This window comes from Anomaloglossus baeobatrachus, chromosome 3 (assembly GCF_048569485.1).
Source record: "Anomaloglossus baeobatrachus isolate aAnoBae1 chromosome 3, aAnoBae1.hap1, whole genome shotgun sequence".
Classification (NCBI taxonomy): Eukaryota; Metazoa; Chordata; class Amphibia; order Anura; family Aromobatidae; genus Anomaloglossus; species Anomaloglossus baeobatrachus.
Window position 1 is genome coordinate 659,250,231 of NC_134355.1, and position 13,267 is coordinate 659,263,497.

Genomic DNA, 13,267 nt, shown 5'->3' on the forward strand with positions numbered 1-13,267 from the left:
GCTTGCCCAGGGCGACACATTCCCCCTTAGCAAAATGCAGACCGTCCGCGGGCTGCCGTCCTACACCGGTTTTATTTTTCTGTAAAAAGGGGATAACAGGGTTAAGCAAACATAAATAACATTTTTAATCATAAACTCTTCCCAAGACGGGAGGCACATTTACTTAAACGTTGCAACGGTGTACGGTCACGGTTTCCGCTCTCTCCCACCCAAGCAACCTGGCCCTAATGCTGCCCCTAAAACCCAGGCAGCACCCCTTGACCCACAGTCCAGCACAAGTTACCCGAGCGGGATCTGTCCTTACCCTCCAGAGGGTAGCCACCGGTTCCTTTGGTGGCTGGGCCCTGGCCTGCTCTGCTCAGGGCCCTCCCTCCAACCTGCCTCTCCGGAGGCGGCATTGCGGAAACGGTAACGGTACCCAACATATTTACAAGCCACTCAACGTTTGTGGTGCCCTGCAAGTTCACGGGCTTGTCCATGGATAGTTCCCATGCAAATAAACTTTAACGGTCCCCACGGGGACAACGGTGCCGGCTCCAGCCGGTTCAATCACAAAAGCAAATCAGGTTAAAAACTCGGTATCATTTTCATAATTTTTCAAAACTTTCTAAACTTTTTCAAACAACACACAGCAAACAAGCAACTCAGTGGTGGTCCCAACGGGGACGGTGCAACGGGCATCCGCTGCCCTACTCCGGTCCTTTTTCTGCTTCATCTGAGGGAGGGGATGCAGAGCACACCTTGCTCTCCGGGCTGCCCCTCAGCTTTACGTCCAGGGCAAACCACCCCCTCTCTCCGCAGTGCCGGGTGTAACGCACCATGTCCCCTGGTATGAGATTGCGGCCAGGATGCTCCTCGGGCAGATGGGCATGCACGTCCCGCCGGGCCACAAACACCTCGGCCTCCAGGCCCGGTTCGTATATGAATCCGTAGCCCCGGCGGATATCAAATCGCCTCACCTGCCCCTCGTAGAACGGGCCCCGGACACGGAAGGTCGCTTGCCGCAAGTTTTCTTTCTCCCGAATGGCTCGGGCCACCAGCTCGACTTTCCTTCTCTCCCTCTCCGCGATTTCCAGACCCAGCTTTGTCGGCTCCCTGTCCCAGTATGGCGCTGCTACCTGCTCCGGCGCACGGGTTGAGCCCCGCGGGACATCCAGCACGTTACCCACTGTCAGGAAGGTGGGTAGCGTATCCCGCGGTGTCATGGCCTTGGGCGCTGCCTTGCAGCAACAACCCGGCGCCACCTCAGCTGAGGTGTGGGGGATGGGCACAGGGGCTTTCCGCAGCCGGGCCTTCGGCTCGGAGCGGGTCGTCGGCTCCGGCTCGGGAAACTGCTCGGGGACGGTCTCTGGCACAATCTTCGGGGCCTTCCATGGTAATGCCTCCGGTTTGTTGCGGGCTCCGGCTACAGGTCGGTCCGCTGGGGCGGACGGGCTGGGTATCGCTACCGGTTGCGGTGGTAGCGGGCCTAGTGGCGGGGTCACGGCCTCCGAGACGGGTGGCGAGGGAGGCAACGGGGGGAGAGGGCTTGGACCGGGCCCCACAGCCGCGATGACCGGCCCTGCAAGGGCATTGGGACGTGGGTCACTCACCCTCCCTTTCTCCGCCTCCTCCTCGCGTCTCCGCACGGTGGCTACAACGTCCGCCATGTCGGCCTCCCACTCCTCCATGAGGAGCTGCATCTTGACCTGCAGCCGTTGATAGAGCTGCGCGGTCCGGATCTCCACCCACGCCGCGGTTCCAGGCGCGGGGGGTACGGTGTCACGGGACGGCATCCACATGGTATCTTCACTGGTTGCTTCCAGGAACGGTATTCTTGCAAGGTCCTGGCGTCCCTGCATTTATAGCCACAGCTACATGCGTCCAGCCACCATCGCGTCCCCCTTAGCTCTTTCCGGCCCCTCCTCTCTCGGGGCGGGGTTTTGGCCTTCGCGCCTCTACTGCTCGAGAAGACGCTCGAGCGGGAACTTTTCGCGCCAAAGATGGCGGCTTCTGAAATTTTTCTGCCGGATGCCTCCGGCGATAACAAGGCGCACCTCTACCTGACGGCAGAGCGGTAAGATCCTGTTCGTGACGCGAAGTTGTCGCGGGCGGGGAGGAGGGTGTCAGCACACCGCGCTCACCCCTTCTGCTCGGGTCCGGCAGCTGCTCAGTGGTGGCTCGAGCTGTGGGCCGGATCCCGGGGTTTCTCGAGCGACACTCCTCGCCCGTGAGTGAAAGGGGGTGTTGGTTGGGTGTGGGGATTGTTATAGTTCGTGACGCCACCCACGGTTGTGGTGATTGCACCACCGCTGCTCAGTGTGGGGGTCCCGGGGATGGTGATGCGGAGCAGCCAGGTGTTGTGTTGCCCCTCCGTGGGTAGGGGTTGGTGATCCCGGGGCCCGGTGATGAGATGTGAAGTGTAGGGCCTGGAGGGCGCAGGGACGCGGGGGCAGCGCTGTGCCTTGCGGCACTATGGTACTCACTCAGCCTGACACACGGACACAGTTTGTACGGTAAACCAACGGCTGGTAGGACGGTCCCACAGACGGCTGCACCTGCACTCCCGGTAGGTGACGGTGATGTCCCTCTTCCTTGCACCTGTGTTGACTGATGGTAGCGGTGGATTCCCTCCGGTTACCCGCTCCCCGGCTGCAATCTGGGCCGGAGGAGCTCTACACTTTGCCCGCAGGCGCTGGCCCTGAGAAACTTGTGCCGTGGCGGTGGCGGTGTCTCTCCAATACGGGTTGGGCTGTTGCCTTCAATCGGGACTTGGTTGTTGGGGGATCTGCGTCCCCGTCACTGACGGATTTGGCAAATCTGGCGACTCCTAGCCTTGCCGGGGTCCAAGAGGCCCCTGCCCTGGTGCTGACTGTCCTTCGGAACACTGCTCCAGACCACCGGGCACACAGCCAACGGGGTCCTTCCAGGAACTTCCAAACGGTCCCCCTCCAGACAGTCACCGCCGTTGCTGACCTTGCTGTTCTGGCCCTCACAAAGCTGGACCCTTCAGGCTGTCTTTCTCTTCTGTCACTTTACTTGCTTTTCCTCCTTTTCCACTTCTTTGTTGTTTACTCTAGCCCTGTCTAGACTATTCCTCCACTCCTTCCACTTCCTCCTCCTGGACTCATCTGCCTGGTTTCTTCCTGCCTCCAGAGTTGTGAGCTCCTCGATGGGCGGAGCCAACCGCCTGGCCCACCCCCTGGTGTGCATCATCAACCTCTGGAGGAAGGCAACAAGGATTTGTGGTTAGCTGTGATGTGCCTACCTGGAGTGTGGGGTGTAGTGGTGTGTGACCTGTGTCCCCTGGCTTGCCCAGGGCGACACATTTGTGTCTTTGCATGTGTCTGTGTGTGTGTGTGTCTGTGTGTGTGTGTCTCTGAATGTGTCTGTGCGTCTCTGACTGTGTGTGTATCTGTTTGTGTGTGTCTTTGTGTCTCTGTGTGTCTGTCTCTGTGTTTCTCTGTCTCTGTGTGTGTCTGTGTATCTGTCTCTGTGTGTCTGTGTTTCTGTGTGTCTGTGTCTCTCTGTGTGTCTGTCTCCATGTGTCTCTGTGTGTCTGTGTGTCTCTGTGTGTCTTTAAATGTGTCTCTATCTGTATGTCTGTGTGTGTCTCTGTGTGAGTGTATATGTGTGTGTGTGTCTGTCTGTGTATCTCTGTGTGTGTCTGTCTCTGTGTGTCTGTGTGTCTCTGTGTGTCTTTAAATGTGTCTCTATCTGTATGTCTGTGTGTGTCTCTGTGTGTGTGTATATGTGTGTGTGTGTGTGTCTGTCTGTCTGTGTATCTGTGTGTGTGTCTGTCTCTGTGTGTCTGTGTCTCTCTGTGTGTCTCTGTCTGTGTGTCTCTGTGTGTGTGTCTGTGTGTGTGTCTCTGTGTGTCTTTGATGTGTCTGTGTGTGTGTCTATGTTTCTCTGTCTCTGTGTGTCTCTGTCTCTGTGTATCACTGTCTCTACGTATGTCTGTCTCTGTGTGTCTCAAGTCTTATACTTTTAGCGTTCATTGGGCAGATGGACACACCCTATTGACAAGGGGAATGACAGCACAAAGTTGTCAATTTATTTCAGGAGTAATAACAGAAGGTACACCTCAATAGAGTTTTTTTTTAATGAAAATATGCTGTTATATTTTTAGGAATATAAGTATTTACTAAAACACACATATGAGGAAATCTCATACATTTCTAGGAGGAGTAACAGTATACATGCATACACTAACATATATTTTCTTCCATTTCCAGCTATACTGAGCATGGTGGGTAATGGCGCTGTGCTCGCTACAGCAGTAAAATGCTCTTCACACCTGAAATCACCCGATCTCCTGTCTATAAACTTAGCCGTCACGGACCTGGGCATGGCAGTGAGCATGTACCCTCTGGCCATTGCCTCTGCCTGGAATCACGCATGGATTGGGGGGCATCCCACTTGCCTATATTATGCCCTCATGGGATTCTTTTTTGGAGTAGCAAGTATGATGACCTTAACAGCGATGGCGGTGATCCGATATCTGGTGGCCAGCACGACTACAACCAACCGTGAGTAACCTAGCTTTTTTTGACTACATGAATGAAAAAATAAACCACTTTAATTCTCAATTCCAGAAAATCTGTATTTATAGGGAATGTGTCATCAGAAAATGATATATTCTTTAAAACAATTTTTTTTCTAAATGTATTTATATGTCTGTTTTTCTCACGATCTGATATGAAATCAGAATAAACTGTTCCCATTTTAGGCCAATTATGATTACCAACATTATTTATATTTGCCAAATGCCAGAATAATGAGAGAGAGAATGTTTTAAGGAATTTTTATTAATTACTTTCTACAAAGTCAAAAGTTTACATACATTTAAGGGGGCTTTACACGTTGCGACATCGGTAACGATATATCGTCGGGGTCACGTCGTTAGTGATGCACATCCGGCACAGTTACCGACATCGCAGCATGTAAACCCTAGGAGCGCCGATCACCGATCGCAAAAACGTCAAAAATCATTGATCGGTGACACGTCGCTCCTTTCCATAAAATCGTTACTGCCGCAGGTACAATGTTGTTCCTCGTTCCTGCAGCTCCACACATCGCTGTGTATGAAGCCGCAGGAGCGACAAACATCTCCTTACCTGCATCCACCGGCATCGCGGAAGGAAGGAGGTGGGCGGGATGTTATGTCCCGCTCATCTCCGCCCCTCCGCTTCTATTGGATGGCTGCCTATTGACGTCGCGGTGACGTCGCTGTGACGCTAAACGCACCTCCCTCTTGAAGGAGGGATTGTTTGGCGGTCACAGCGACGTCGCCAACCAGGATAATGTTCACTACGGCAGCAATCACAAGATATCGCATGTGCGACGGGGGCCGGTGCTATCGCGCTGGACATTGCTAGCCGATGCTAGCGATGTCGCAACGTGTAAACTAGCCTTTAGAGTACTATGCCTTTAAACAATATGAGACAGCCCATATGATGATGTCATGTTTTGAAAGCTTCTGATAGGTTTATTGTCAACATCTGAGTTAATTAGAGACAAACCTGTGGATGTACTTTAATGCACACCTGAAACACACTGCTTCTTTGTGTAGCATCATGGGAAAGTCAAAAGAAATCAGCCAAGATCTCAGGAAAAGAATTGTGGACTTGCTGCAGGAGGGACTGGTGCACGTCACAAAATAGATGGCATCATGAGCAAAGAAGATTAAGTGGAAATACTGAAGCAACATCTCAAGACATCAGCCAGGAACTTAAAGCTTGGGTGGAAATGCATGTTCCAAATGGACAATGACATGAAGCATACTGCCAAACTGGTTGCAAAGTGGCTTAAGGATAACAAAGTCAATGTTTTGGAGTGGCCATCACAACACCCTGATCGCAATCATATTGAAAAATTATGGGCAAAGCTAAAAAGGCCGGTGCGAGTGTGTCGCCCAGGGATAAGGGGTACTCAGATCCGGGCCAAGGGGTCACTTCTGTGAGTATCACGGTGGCGTGACCCGGTCTGTGATCCCAGGCTCCACAGCAAAAAGGGGATTAGGTAAGGGAGATTGTCCGTGATGCCACCCGTGGGTTGCGGTGATGAGATGGTGGCACCGCCGCTGCTTCTGGGGACCGTACCCGGGACTGATGGTGTGGGGCAGCAAGGTGGGACCCCTCCACGTGTAGGGGAGGTGTAGTCCCGGGGCCCAGTTGGGAGTTGTGGTGGTGGCAGGGATTGCAGGGAGTAGTACACTCACAGTTCGGTTATCGTGGTGCTAGATAAAGCTGGATTGATGTGGAGGGTCAGGAACGCAGATGGAAGAAATACTCAGAGTCTTTTGTAAACCAAATTGCTGGTAACTGGTTCCCACAGATGCTGTGAGGACGGGTCCCACACCCGTGCGTGTAATTCAGGTGTTGTTCTCCTGCCTGATGTCTGTGTCTGTGTCTGCTCCATGCACAGATCCGGATAGGGCCCCAACAGCTGGCACCGGCGGGCCACAACCCTGCCCCGGTCCACTTTGGTTCCCCACAAGCGGCTGGCCTATTCCAGAGGCCCTTACTGCCACTTTTCCTAGCTCCCCAATGGAGCTCCTTCCGGACTTCTCTCCTCCTGCAGACTGCCTACAGCCCAAACCCTGCTCTGCTCTTTCTAAGCTCCTCTCACCCCCCTCCCATTTCCTGGGGAGGGGGTGAGTAGGGCCTGATTGGCTGGTGTGTATCTGTGTGGGAAACTGCCCAACGGAGAGTGAGCTCTGCACCAAAAAGATGGATGCAGACCTCTGTGACACCCTGGTTTTGCCAGGGCGGCACACGAGCAACGCGACCTATAAACATGGCTCAGTTCCACCAGTTCTGTCAGGAGGAATGGGACCAAATTCCACCAAGTATTGTGAGAAGCTTGTGGAAGGAGATCCAAAATGTTTCACCCAAGTCATACAGTGTAAGGGCAATTGTACCAAATGCGAATGAAATGGATAGAAACTTTTGACTTTGTAGAAAGTAATAAAAATTCCTTAAAATATTTTCTCTCTCTCATTATTCTGGCATTTGGCAAATATAAATAATTTTTGTTTTAATTGACCTAAAATGGGAAAGATTTATTCTGATTTTATGTCAGAAAGTGAGAAAAACCTGCAGATGTGTCTTTTTTAAAAAGTTTATGTAAATTTCTGGTTTCAACTGTATATATATATTTTATATATCACAAGCTCAATAAAAAATAAGAAAATAGAAACATTTACTTGTCACTAGGGCTTTTTCAGAATCTAACTTCCTGTTGTTTCCATAAATAAACACACGTACATTAGCAGCAATAACTCTATTTTTGAATGTACCTATTATGAACACTCACTAATTGTATTTTTAAAATTTACTATTAATTTTAAGATTACTAATTTTTTTTTTTTATTAAAGATCGTCATATAAAAAAATGTTACGTTAGAAAAAAAAAAATATATGTAGCACAAAAACAAGATTTAAATAACAGGTTTGGTCTTTTTCTGATGAGAGTGCTCCTTTTAAAAGTTATCCTCCAGAGCAACGAGTGCCCCTAGCTTCGGAGGACTCAGTGTGGCTATCTTAGGCTGCTTTCACACATCCGGTAGGTACAGAGCCGGCCAGTCCAGCTCTAAAACCTATGCAACGGATGCGGCGAAAAAGCCGCATCCTTTGCATAAGTTTTTTAAATGCGGCCCGTCCAGTTTTTGCCGCTTGCGGCAGGCTACTGAGCGTGCGCAGTGGCAAAAACCTCATGAGGCGTCCGGATGCGGCTTTTGCCGCATCGCGCCGCATCCGGCGTTCTTAGGTATGCATTGAAAAATGTGCCGCATTGGCTGGATGCGGTGCTATGCGGGTTTTTTTTGCCGCACAAAAAAACGTGCCAGGCAACGTTCCATCCGGCCGACGCATCGGCTAAATCTGCCGCATGCGGCAAAAACCGGACGGAACACAAGCCCATGCGGCACAATGCGGCACTAATTAAAGTCTATGCAGAAAAAACACAACCGGCAGGAAAAAAAAACGGTTGCGTTTTTCCTGCAAAGTGCCGGATTGTGCCGCACAGCAAAAACCGGAGGTGTGAAAGCAGCCTAATACATGGTGGTAAATTTAGTTCAATGGGTACAAATTAATACCAGATTTCTCCTGCGTTGGTAACTGCAGGGAAACAAGCCTCTAAATATAGCTTTCCCTGAGCTCGGCAAATTGAACATCTGATGTCAGGGAGTTCTTATTTGTTGCCAAAATGGATTGTAATAGTAATGTCATGGCTCAGTTTGGGGATCCAGTCCAGTGACTTGTGGTTTATTGGTTGGTTCCTCTGTCTACTTGGCTATTGCCTTTTCTTCCCTGTCCAAATTTTGATGGTTCTTATTATCTTTGTTCTACCTTGTTGGTTCGCCCCTCTCCAGGTGTTTCTCATTTCCCCTTGATTGTTTGCTCTCTCACATTCTCTGCAATATATACAGTATAGTATGTTCACCTCTCATCTCACTCCGTTGCTGGCTATATCCCTATGTGGACTTGTTTCTGGGAGTGCCAGCTCTTCAGCTTAGGGGTCTACCTTTGAGTAAACACCATATGAGTGCCTTCTGTGATTCGGTTTGTTTTCCTTCCAAGTCTTTACTCCTTTCACCTTATTGGCTTTTGTTCCAGTTTATCTCATTCTCCTTTTTTGTATCTTTACGATCACCTTCCTCTCCCCTTGTAGACAGTGTGTTTCAGCCTCCCTTCTGGTCCCCCAGGAGGCACAAGATATCCCTTGACGGCCTTTTAGATAGTTAGGTCTGAGGTAGTACTTTGAGTTGGGTGGCTAGACCCTTTTAGTCTGTACAGGGACCGGTTGGGTGAGGCCACACATTTCCTTTATCCATTACCCATATGTGTGAGTATTTTATTTTCATGACAGCTAAATACTCAGAGACAGTATATGACTGGTCGACCAAAATACTAGTGGATCTGCTTAAGCCACAAACGTAGGATCCAAAACGTTTAGTTGAGTATAAACCCATCTGAAAATTACTTTAGGAAGCCTGCAATTTTTTAGGGGTCACTTGCAAATCTTTAAAAAAGCAAGACCATAAGCTTTACCCTTCCTTTACTCATTGACAACTTTTCAAAACTATCTTCATGCCAGCCCAGCCCACAGAAATTTACCTCTAGACATTAAGGGTCAGCATTGCAGCAAGCCAAAGGCTTAGTAGAAATGGTTATTTCCGGAAAAGTTTCTGCCAACTCTTCCAGGAGTCCAGGAGGTTTACCTTGTTTTCTTAGATCCTCCCAGTCCTTTTGGGAGAGGTAAAAAATATATTTCATATATGACGTGTGTTCTACTTCATTCTAATGAGGTTTTGGTATTATTCATGGTCATCTGAGGCCTTTGTTGAGTTCATTCAATCCATCAAGATTCTCGAATATCTCTTTTTGTGCTGGCACTGCAATCAGAACTAATTTGCAACCTGGTTTCGCTGTTCTGTGTGCTTCAGCAGTAGCCACATCTGTCTGTCAGCTCAGTCTCTCCATGCCTGAATAATTGCTAGTAATATCAAACTTTATAGTTTTGGTTTACTTTTAAGTGACCGGGTCATCTCCAGCAAGGTTGAAAATAACTTTTTGAAAAGATGGTAGAACGCTGGTGGGTGTGGAATCATTGCGCAATGGGCCAAGCTTACGCTAGAGGTGCATGACTAGATAGCTACCAGGTGTTTATTAGAGCCTCTGATGGTGAGGATAGGCTGAGCCGCCGATAAGTACCAGGTACCACTCGCAGGGCAGTCCCCGGGACCTCAGCAGCTGACCAGAGGGTTAGAGACACGGGTGCGAAATACAGGTGGAAGATGACAAGAGACATATTTAGACTATCCGGAGCTCAGGCAGCGCAGGATCAGAAAACATAGTCAAGGTCAGGAGAGACAACATCAAGAAGGGATAAACGGAAGACAAGCTGGGTCGATATCAGGAGAAGCATAGCAGAACATAACCAGACAGAGCAAAAGACTGAGTCAGACTAAACTTATAATCCGGCAAGGTGTGGAGGGAGGAGCTGTCTAATATATCAACTACTGGCAGGGGATAGGCCAGAGCAGTAACAGGAGATAGCTGATTAAACTCCTACAGAGTCTGGCCATGCCTCACTATAGCCGGGTGAAGATTCTCCAGCCATAGGAGGATGTAGCAGAGATAGATGAGTTTCAAAAAGTAAGATACTTGCTCTATTCATTAATGGCTGCATATTTTTTTTTTGTTCTTCCAGGCAATACGATAAAGAAAAAAGCAGTATACCTCGTTATCATGTGTATTTGGCTGTACGCATTGCTCTGGGCAATATTCCCGCTGGTCGGATGGGGTCATTACGGTCCAGAACCATTCGGAGTTTCTTGCACCATTGCCTGGGCTGAGTTCCAGAATTCCACCAATGGATTCTCGTTCATTCTCAGTATGTTCCTCCTGTGCACGGTTACTCCAGCCATGACAATCATCTCCTGCTATACGACAATAGCCTGGAAACTTCATAAAGCCTACCAGGAGATACAGCACTATGACAAGATGCCAAATGCAGCCAAAATAGAGAAAAAGCTGACAGTGGTGAGTGACGGCGGATCTCGTTTCGTTCTTGGCCTTTTCTAAGGACATTTTACAGTTGTCAATCAAAATCTCATCTTTCCTTCTGAGCATATAATTACGTTACTAATACAGTTGGGTTATGGGAGGTGATATCAAGATTTTGTAAATTACTCCACTTGTGTAGAGACTTAGGGGTACTTTGCACGTTGCGACATCGCTACTGCGGTATCGTCAGGGTCAAATCGAAAGTGACGCACATCCGGCGCCGGTAAAGACATCGCAACGTGTAAAGCCTAGATGCGCCGATAAACGATCGCAAAAGCGTCGTAAATCGGCGATCTCTGTAGCGTCGGTCATTTCCATAATGTCGGGTCGACCGCAGGTACGATGATGTTCCTCGTTCCTGCGGCAGCACACATCGCTGTGTGTGAAGCTGCAGGAGCGAGGAACATCTCCTTACCTGCCTCCACCGGCTATGCGGAAGGAAGGAGGTGGGTGGGAAGTTTACGGCCGCTCATCTCCGCCCCTCCACTTCTATTGGCCACCTGCCGTGTGACGTTGCTGTGACGCCGCACAACCCACCCCCTTAGGAAAGAGGTGGTTCTCCGGCCAGAGCGATGTCGCAGGGCAGGTAAGTGCATGTGAAGCTGCCGTAGCAATAATGTTCGCTACAGCAGCTATCACAAGATATCGCATGTGCGACGGGGGCGGGTACTATCGCGCTCGGCATCGCTAGCATCGGCTAGCGATGTCGCAACGTGCAAAGTTCCCCTTAAGTTGCAATCAAAATTATTCACCCCACATTGGATATTAGGAACATTTCTAAACCTGCTAAAAAAAAACCCAAAGAAAATAGCTGAACACAACTAATATCACAAGTGGTTTCTCTAAATTCTGCAAAAAATGGGACTTATAATGACTCATCTGACAATGAGGGCAATTACGATTTCACTTGGCACAGTCACTTTAAGCATGAAAATAAGAAAAACAAAAACAAATGTATGTGTTCACGAGTTTGAGGTTCTCCATATGATGTTACTTTGCTTCCACAACATGGCACGATTGTCCCGTCTCCTCCTAGTCTTGTCAGCCATTGTCGTTGAGTTCTGGTACACATTATTAGACAAAGACTCCAGTCTTCCATACCAGCTACTTTTTTTGCATTTGTTGCCCTTTTGAAACAGGTGGGGAGACTCAATTTGTCATTCGCTAGGCTCTCAATAGCTGCAATAACCTGGCTACTTTTTCAGGGGATGTTTGCCATACTCAGTGGTACTATGCCACATCACCCCCGCAATGAAGACACACAGAGTTTATAGACTTTCTCCTAGTGCTGAGTGATAAACTAACTACATCAATACTCATCCTACATAGTGGTCGGTGCCTCCGGGACCTCCATCAGTGCCGATTACATTTTCACCCCAGAGATTAGGGTCCCGGCTCAGCCTCAAGCTTCAGCAACGCGGCTGCATTCCTCCTCCTCAGGAGAATCTCCAGTGCTCACCAGAAGTTGTCACAATCATTATTTTTGGCCTCTTTAAGAAGGGTCTATATCTTTGGAGCAGCAGCGATCCTCGAGTCTCCTCTTGGATAAACTAACTACTTTAACGCCTATCCTGCATAGTGGCCGGCGCCTCCAGGACCTCCTTCGGCACCGATTCTCTCTGCAGCATTCTGATTGGCTAAGTATATTTTCACCCAGAAATAAGGGTCTCGGCTCAGCCTCATGCTTCAGCAATGCAGCTGCGTTCCTCCTCTTTAGGAGATTCTCCAGTCTTCAGCAGATGTTGATACTATCTTTATTTTTGGCCACTTCGAGAAAGGTCTATATCTTTGGAGCAGCAGCGACCCTCGAGTCTCCTCTTGGATAGGCATGACCAATTTTGAAGACAATAACCACCCAAGATGTAAAATGGAAGATACAAAGTTACTCAGCACTCCCCAATAAGGTCTAATATTATACTGTATTTAATAGGTAGAACCGTGATCTGATTTCAATTTAAAAACAAAAATTACATAGATTCAGTGATACCATGCGGGCTCTAAGATGTATAAAAGCAGTCCTATAACATATTCCAACATTTATCTTCTTAATTTTACAAGGTACCTTCCTCAGGTCTTGTTTTTGTATGGAAAATAGATTTATAAGGAAACAAGGTTTATGCAAATGTGGCCCCAACTGGGCATTTGTATGTGTATTTGAATGTAAGAACATGATGGATTGCAACTGTGCCGCCCCTGCAGCAGTCGAACTGCTCAGATCCGGGGTTGCTGTGGCTCGAGGGTCTCCAGACCCAGGGGCTTGTGGCCTCTCTGATGCCACCCATGGTTCACGGTAAGGGGAGAACCGTCGTTGCCGATGGGAGTACCCGGGGAGATGGAGTGGGGCAGCCAGATGATGTTCCCTCCACGAGTAGGGGAGGCCCCGGGACTCAGGATAATGGGGTGTAGGGGAGCGTGGTGCAGGCAGGACGCAGGGGGGAGCAGCGGACTCACTCAGGCTGTGTTGGTAGTGATGCGACCATAAAGCAGACTCTGACACAGGAGTAAACCAAGTCTCTGGCTGCCGCTGCCACTTCAGGGGAGCTCGTCCGGGAGTCCACTCCCGTTGGTATTGCTGATGGTTTGTAACCTGCCTCCGTGCACTGTATTTAGATGTTCTGAGTGACCCCTTGGCTTGAAGCTGTCAGGGTCCCGCTCCCTACGGCTAAGTAGGGGAGCTGTGCTCTTGATGGCTGACACTTGGGATTTCAGTGGGC

The 13,267-nt window shown here is 49.3% G+C and overlaps 1 protein-coding gene across 1 annotated transcript in view; it reads left to right on the forward strand.

Annotated features, from left to right (window-relative positions):
- LOC142295730 (opsin-5-like) overlaps nt 1-13,267 on the forward strand; it is a 69,973-nt gene that overhangs the window by 28,561 nt on the left and 28,145 nt on the right. The window contains exons 2-3 of the mRNA XM_075338822.1: nt 4,218-4,511; nt 10,198-10,529. Coding sequence (XP_075194937.1) covers nt 4,218-4,511; nt 10,198-10,529 — 626 coding nt within the window. The remainder of the gene's footprint in view (nt 1-4,217; nt 4,512-10,197; nt 10,530-13,267) is intronic.